The sequence below is a fragment of the Myotis davidii genome, unplaced genomic scaffold (assembly GCF_000327345.1).
Source record: "Myotis davidii unplaced genomic scaffold, ASM32734v1 scaffold327, whole genome shotgun sequence".
Lineage (NCBI taxonomy): Eukaryota > Metazoa > Chordata > Mammalia > Chiroptera > Vespertilionidae > Myotis > Myotis davidii.
This window is the reverse complement of record NW_006298628.1, coordinates 5,437,433-5,445,534: the sequence shown is the minus strand read 5'-3', so window position 1 is coordinate 5,445,534 and position 8,102 is coordinate 5,437,433. Positions and strand designations below refer to the sequence as shown.

Below are 8,102 nucleotides of genomic sequence, written 5' to 3'. Positions count from 1 at the left end.
GGGTGGGGGGAGGTAGTGAGGGGCAACCAAATGACCGAGCTGCAGGCTGCGTGTGGCAACCAGACCGGCAGGGGGGATGGGGGGGCAATCAGGCCGGGATCGGACCTGAACTGGCAGTCAAACATCCCCTGAGGGGTCCCAGATTGGAGAGGGTGCAGGCTGGGCTGAGGGGAACCTCCTCTCCCCTGCCTGCCCCCCCCCACACACACACACACACACGAATTTCGTGCACGGGGCCTCTAGTTGTACTTAATAAAAACCTAAAGATTTACAAAGACCACATAAATAATTATCTCCATTTTGAGTATTCCGGAAACTCTATGAAAATGAAGATATAATCTTTTTTAACAGTTCACCCTAATTCTAGTCATTTTCTTCTCTGCCTCATCTTATGTAATCACTTTGCCAACAAAACCAAGATTGCTTCTGTTTTATGCATTCCCACCTTCCTACATTTTTACAGCTGTCAACGAAATTATTTCCACTTCTAAAAACTCCAGAATAGAGATATGATTATTTAACTTAGCCCTCCCTCCACTCCCCCACCAAAATAAACACTAAAGAATAAATATTTCTTTGCAACTTCTGAAGTTGCTCCCCATGTATAATTGAATTCAGAATAAATCTTGGCCAAAGCATTCCAGAAAATTAGAGCAAAGTCATTTTCAAATGAAATTAATTTTAAATGACACTTTCAAGCATATTAAGGATTAAGTTCTTTCAAGTGAAATAACTCCAGGAGTGCGTGGATACAGTTTAGCCAAACACTAGACGATGACTCGGGATAAAAAATTAATTAGACATAGTCCCTAACTGAGAAACTTACAGACCAGGATATTACATGATACGTATAGAAACATAAAGGTATAATGTGTAAACACAATACATAGATATCGAGCAAAATTATTTAAACTTACATATATACATTAGAGTTAGAAAGTATACATTTCAACACAAAATTGGTTCCAAGTTCAAAACTGAAGTTAATCGTTCTCCCATATTGTGTGATGAAATCACTGAGGCACACTTTGAACTTGGTACATTCCTCTGACTCTGTAATTTTTATTGTATACAGACAATTTGGAGAAGAAAAATTCCTTATGACAACCATCTCTACTCCACCCAGATTTCCTTTTCTGTATATCAAATATGTAATGGGCACAATTATTCAATTATGTCTATACCAATGAATTTTCAGTATGCATTAATCATTTAGATGTTGAGTTGGTCAAAAAAGGGGGGGACCCTATATTTTTGAATGGAGAGAGTAAACTTTTCAATTGCAACACCCATTTCATGATCTATAAAAGGGGTAGCCTTTGTGCCTGGCTGCCACTGCTTCCTCTCAGGTTCTGGCCACCTTCCCAGGCTGTGGCTCTCTCCAGCACCATGTCACTCTTAGTGCAGGACTCTGAGCTGCCTAGGCAGCTGTCTTCCCAGCGTGGGACACCGGGCAGAGCCAGGGGCATGTCTGCCTCCAGTGTTGGAAGTGGCTATGGGGGAAGTGGCCTTGGCTTTGGAGGCAGCCATGGGGGAGGTTTTTCTGCTGCTTCCATGTTTGGTTCTAGTTCAGGCTTTGGTGGTGGCTCTGGAAGTTCCTGCGTAGGAGTGCTGGGCACTGCTTATGGAGGAGGCCTGGGGATTAGATTTGGAGGAAGCCCGGGAGGGGGCTCTCTATGTATTCTCTCTGGCAATGATGGAGGCCTTCTTTCTGGATCAGAAAAGGAAACCATGCAAAATCTTAATGACAGATTGGCTTCCTACCTAGATAAGGTTCGAGCTCTAGAAGAGGCTAATACTGAGCTAGAAAACAAAATTCATGTGTGGTATGAAACACGAGGATCTGGGACTAAAGATCCTGGGTCACAGAATGATTACAGTAAATATTATCCACTGATTGAAGACCTCAGGAATAAGGTAACAATATGGTTTTTGGAGGGGCTTTGGGAATTATGTTGATTTGTTGTTGTTGCTTGTTGTTGTTGTTGTTTACTATTACAGTGTTTTAACAGTGATAATTTTTTCAATTCCACTATACTTGGAGAAATTTCTCATACTGAGATATTTAGTTTACTTTTACCATTTATCATAAAGGGACTCTATTGCCACTTTCTGTAGGAAATGTATGTTCCTTAACTTTTAAAATATTCCATCAATAGATATTTTTTTAAAAATTTAATTGCCACACGGCTGGCATGGCTCAGTGGTTAAGCATCAGCATATGAACCAGGAGGTCACGGTTTGTTTGATTCCTGCTCAGGGCACATGTCTGGGTTGTGGGCTCAGTCCTCAGTGTGGGACATGCAGGAGGCAGCCAATCAATGATTCTCTCTTGTCATTGATGTTTCTATCTCTCTCTTCCTCTCCCTTTCTCTCTGGAATCAATATATGTATATATATAAAATTTAATTGCCTTAAACTCTTAATAAAATAGCATTTTAACATCACCTAAAAATTATCTGTCAAAAAAATATTTGCATAGTATTGGTACTTTAGGGTGTTTATTCAGTGTGTCCTCCCCTGTTTTGCCAGATCATTTCTGCCAGCACTGGAAATGCCCAGCTCATCTTACAGACCGACAATGCAAGACTGGCTGCCGACGACTTTAGAATGAAGTGAGTTGAATAAAAGATAGATTAATGGAAACTGACATGTCCCACCATCTCTTCTTGTCCCCTATTTTCCTGCCTTCATTGATAGCAAATATATCAAACTTTCTGCAGTTCACCTGCCCCATACAGTCAGTGTTCTGGCAAATTTACATTGGACATTCTAGAAAGTAACTAGATTCCAACACAACTCACACATTACATGTCCTGAAATACAAGTTGCTTAAACGTAGGGCTATGGATTAATTTCATGTCCCTTCACAAGTAATGTGCTATTGACTCATGATGTGACATGATAATTCCACCGATGTCCTAAAGCTCAACCTTCCATGTATCAAAATGAATTAATAATGTTTTTGCCCGGGAGTTAAATGAAATGATCTTTTTCCTGATGACACATACACCTAAAATATTAACCATACTCTCATTTTTATATTCTCTCCTTCCCCCTACTCCACCCTCTGGACATAAAGAAGAAATACTAATGTCCCTTTTGCTCCACAAAATTTCCACACAGAATGTTGCGGTGGTGATGATCCTGAACCTGTAAAATCCTTGTAAAAGCTACTAAAGAAATATCAATGTTTTAAATTAAATAATGAGTAAAAGTTAAGCAAAAAAAAATGAAAAGACTAGTTATTATTTTATTTTCAACTGCTTTTAGGATTCTGTCTGAAACTCCTAGAGAGGTGCTGCTACTGTTCATAGCCAGGGCAGCCGGCCAAGGGGGAAATTGTTCCCTGGGATGCAGTGCTATTGGGGTTCGTTGCTGAGAGAAAAGCATCACCTCATAATTTTTTCAATTCTCTCCAACTGAGCATTAAACGATCATAAAAAGGGGGCGGAACAGTTATTAAAGCAAAAACAGCATCATACACGGTAATTCTGCTATTTTAAAATAGTCTCACAGATTTATGCACAAAATAGCTCTGAAGGATGGGTGTGTTGATTCCCTAAACTGTTTTGCACTTGGTTTTCAGGTATGAGAACGAGCTGGCCCTGCGCCAGAGCGTGGAGGCCGACACTAACGGTCTGCGCCGGGTGCTGGACGAGCTGACCCTGGCCAGGGCCGACCTGGAGATGCAGATCGAGAGCCTGAATGAGGAGCTGGCCTACCTGCGGAAGAACCACGAGGAGGTCAGCCACAAAGGGCTGCTTTAGTTTCAAATTTACAAATCTGGAGTTAGATCAGATATGGAGAATACATATTTCCCCGTTAAAATGGCCATTTTAATTTCTGGTGTGTGTGCGTGTGCGTGTGTGTGTGTGTGTGTGTGTGTGTGTGTGTGTGTTATGTGCCAGCTGCTGGTGGTGGTATTGATAGTAGTTCCTGTTAAAGTTTATCCGATAAAAGGCACTTTCTGATTTGGTCATTTTCATCATTAGGTAAGGACAGTAAGAATTTTAATTATCCTGATCTAGTGATTTTTTTTTACAATTAAAAAACAAATTCTATCAATAATACATAATGTTATGTATGTCGAGAAAGTGGCATTACCCTGTGTAATACACACAGAGAACTCTGATATGCCACAATGCCTATCAGAACCGGGTAGGTAGCAGGGGCCTTAGTCATGACTCTAGCAATAGGCTTCTAAGGAGGTTTCTACTGGAAATCAATGACTGTGATAGAAACGGTGTGGAAGCCGAGGTACCATCTGCTGCCCTCAGTTTGGCAGCTGTAGCTGAAACCCCAAATGTACTGTTTCCAGCAGGCCTTCCCTTCTTAGTAAGGCCCTGGGTCCCCAAGAAGCAGGGCCAACTCATTCATTAGGGATGGCAGGCACAGCACCTGAGCCCATGATAATTTCAGGGGCCCAGGAAAATGTCTTCAGTTCTTTTAAAATCAAAAGAGAAATATTAGTTTTGGGGTTAAAAATGTTTTAATATATTGTATTCATATGTGTGACTTACACTAACTCAGTCATAAAATACAATGTGTAATATTTGCTATAGAAAAAGAGGCCCACAAAATCATAATGGGCCCCCAGCACTCCTCTCTCACTTGCTGCCCCCAGGAGCTCCAAAGCTTCCAGTCTGACGGCCCCGCCCAGGTCAGTGTAGAAATGAATGCTGCCCCCGGAGTGGACCTCACCAGGCTCCTCAACAACATGAGGGCACAGTATGAAGCGATCGCTGAGCAGCACCGTAAGGACGCGGAAGCCTGGTTCATTGAAAAGGTACCACTAACGAAAACAAAGGGCCTTGTTTGGGACATTAGCAGAAAAGCACTCACTCATGTCCTCCGGCTCCTCTTGTCTGTGGCAGAGCGGGGAGCTCGAGAAGGAGATCAGCACCAACACTGAGCGGCTTCAGTCCAGCAAGAGCGAGATCACCGACTTGAGACGCGCCTTTCAAAACCTGGAGATGGGGCTCCAGTCCCACCTCGCCATGGTAGGGCCCGCGCAGAGACGCAGCACCGTTTCGACTTCCAAAGAAAATGCTGCATCCAACTTACGTTAGGCCATTGGCCTGCCTTGTTCATCCAGCCCCCTCCATTGTTATGTCTGTGCCACTTCTCTCCCACATGCAGAAGACGTCTCTGGAGGACTCCTTGGCCCGAACCGAGGGGGACTACTGCGGCCAGCTGTCCCGGGTGCAACAGCTCATCCGCAGCCTGGAAGAGCAACTGCTCCGGGTGCGCAGGGACACGGAGTGCCAGGACGCCAGCCACCAGCGACTGCTGAACGTCAAGGCCAGCCTGGAGCTGGAGATCCAGACCTACCACGACCTGCTGGATGGCGAAGCCCAAGGGTGAATAGATAACTGAGGCTGACCAACCCACCAATGGGGTTTGGGGGGGAGGGGCAGTGGAAGAAAGGGTTTTTTAGTTGACAAAAAATAACAAATCTAGTAAAAACAAGTCTTGGGTTTATTAAGCACTCTACACTTTGCAAAGTGTTGTCACCCGTTGTCTTACTTGATAATAATTCATAAAATGCTGGGATGCACAATGGCACCAGAGACAGAGGCATACTGCAAAGGAGCACTAGAAAATCACCCACCTGAGTTCTAATACCAGTCTCCAGGTACTAAGAATGACCCTTCAAATAACAGCCATCTGAACCACCTCAGACCTACTGTAGCGACCTTTCTTAAAGTAATAGGAGCATGACCCACTGGGAAGAACTCAGGGCTATAAATCAGAAAAACTAATTCTGAGACCAGATCCTCCATTAATGGCCACTTTGCTTCACCTTGAGATCCAGATTTTGGCAGGGTTTGAAAAGGTGCACTGTACAGACTGATTACTCTCAGGGTGAGTCATTCAATCTTTTACTTTTTTCAGTTATAATACTAGGACTTTGCTTTTTTTTTGCCAACTGAGGTCTTTAATTTAAATTTTATTTTTCAGTTATTGGTTACATTCAATATTATTTTGTATTGGTTTCAGGTGTGCAGCATAGTAGTTAGACAATCATACTTTACAAAGCATTTCCCCTAATATTTCCAGTACCCACCTGGCACCATACATGGTTATTATAATATTATCATTCAATTATTCTTGATCAAGAGATTTGGAACCCCTTCCTTATTTGTCTATAGTTTTAGGTACATTTCCATTTTTTAGTCCAAATAGCAAACTCCTTACTTCTCCTCATTCCAGAAAGTATGATGTGATATCATTTCCCTCGTTTTCTCTACAGTGATGGTGTGGATGAAACTTCATCTGTGACTGACTCCAAATCTCAAGCACAGTCCACTGATTCTGCTAAAGGTATGCAGATTCCCTAAGAATCACTTAGAATAAGTCACAGTCATATTTGTTAATGACTAAAACTATAATATATCATTGAATACTGCAGCATTATTAATAATTTAAAGTATATTTATATACTGAGCCAAGGAAAAACCATTTATGCATCTCTGCAGAAAAATGAGTAGTCTGAAATGTATTAAAATGTCTTGTAAGCCCAGGAAGAAAAAATTCTACTCTGCAAAGAAGTATTATGAGCACCATAACTATACTTAACTGCTTAAACATATTTTCATTTGTGCATAGGACAACACTGGACGCATTTCCTTTTCACTGAATAAAATACATTTTTTAGAACGTGAAAATCACTTTTGAAAGTTTAGATTTGATGGGTTTTATCAGTCAATACCTAATATAGAAGGTTAAGTTAAATAACAACCAATTTTAGGTGCATATTTGAAACACTAACTTTTGCCCCCTTTGTTCCCACTTTATCTTTAGACCCTCCCAAACCCCGGAAAATCAAAACAGTTATCCAGACCGTGGTGAACGAGGAGATGGTCTCATCTCAAGTTCAGGAATTTGAAGCACTAATATAAAATTTCACAAGATCTGCCCCATGATTGCTTCCTTGGGCACAAGAAATTTACAAGAAGAAATTATTCCTTTCAGAGTAAGATGCTATAGTAGGTCAAGCTCTATTTTTGTTTAATTTTCTTTAGATTCCTATTCACGTTGAGTCCTTTCTGCTCTGCTGAAACAATACTCAACTATGAGTCATTGTAGCCATGTTGGTGTTTATTACAAACCAAAATTGCCTTATAAATTTCTGGGCCTGGAGTAGTCTTTTAATAAACTTTCTTCTAGTCACCTGGAACATGTTCTTAATCATAGGGCTTTGATCAAGTAGTACTGTCTTAATAAAATTAATTTTAAAAGATTAATGGTAATAGTGTGAAATCTGTATCTTCTTGATTCCAGCAATAATGTCAAGGGCATAGAGGTTTGTGAAATATTAATAAGAAAAGTAGATCAACTGTGGGATAAACATGTCAAGGTTTGAGATTAAGAGGTTCCTTTTTGAAGTCCTTTCCTTTGTACATTATCCCATCAAGTTCACAGAAAAATTCTATTGTCCACTCTGGGCATTAGCAGTTGTCCTGTTAATTTTCTAGAACCTTCTTTCATTCAATCAAGAAACACTTACTGAACCCTTACAGCAGGGGTCCTCAAACTACGGCCCGCGGGCCACATGCAAATACAAATATTGTATTTGTTCCCGTTTTGTTTTTTTACTTCAAAATAAGGTATGTGCAGTATGCATAGGAATTTGTTCATAGATTTTTTTTAAACTATAGTCCGGCCCTCCAACGGTCTGAGGGACAGTGAACTGGCCCCGTTTTAAAAGTTTGAGGATCCCTGCCTTACAATGTGCCACACTGGAAACTCTTCCAGGAATGGCAATTCAATGAGATAGGGCAAATAGAAGTTCAAAGGACACATGGAAAAGTAAGTGAACAATATGTCAGAGGACAACTAAATGTTTCATCTAGAACTCAACCAGGCAGAGGAAGGAGAATGGGAACAGAGGACACACACTGTTCACAAAGGTGTGAACAAACATTGCTGCCATGTCCCTCCTCCTATCTGATACCAGTGACACCACGGCTGGGGCTTCTATTGGGCTGCGTCAGACACAGAAGTCGATCACAGATGTCATGTGCTGGGCTGGAGCAGAAGGCAGCCAAAGTCTAAGCCTGAGTAGACGGTGGTTCAATCTGGGTGGACAGATTCAA

The 8,102-nt window shown here is 41.5% G+C and overlaps 1 protein-coding gene across 1 annotated transcript; it reads left to right on the top strand.

Annotated features, from left to right (window-relative positions):
* Nucleotides 1-1,322: 1,322 nt before the first annotated feature.
* Nucleotides 1,323-7,250, top strand: KRT12 (keratin 12, type I). Its single transcript, XM_006774355.2, has 8 exons — nt 1,323-1,917; nt 2,533-2,615; nt 3,590-3,746; nt 4,628-4,789; nt 4,878-5,003; nt 5,143-5,363; nt 6,257-6,327; nt 6,808-7,250. The coding sequence occupies exons 1-8, from the start codon at nt 1,390-1,392 to the stop codon at nt 6,903-6,905; spliced, it is 1,446 nt and encodes a 481-aa protein (XP_006774418.1). The 5' UTR covers nt 1,323-1,389; the 3' UTR covers nt 6,906-7,250.
* The last annotated feature ends 852 nt before the right edge of the window (nt 7,251-8,102 follow it).

What these genes read in the sequence shown, in the direction of transcription:
- KRT12 (XM_006774355.2), top strand. Translation starts at nt 1,390, where the DNA reads ATGTCACTCTTAGTGCAGGACTCTGAGCTGCCTAGGCAGCTGTCTTCC. An exon ending in GCCGACGACTTTAGAATGAA is followed by an intron (nt 2,616 to 3,589) that starts GTGAGTTGAATA and finishes CTTGGTTTTCAG; the next exon opens with GTATGAGAACGAGCTGGCCC. An exon ending in TGCGGAAGAACCACGAGGAG is followed by an intron (nt 3,747 to 4,627) that starts GTCAGCCACAAA and finishes TGCTGCCCCCAG; the next exon opens with GAGCTCCAAAGCTTCCAGTC.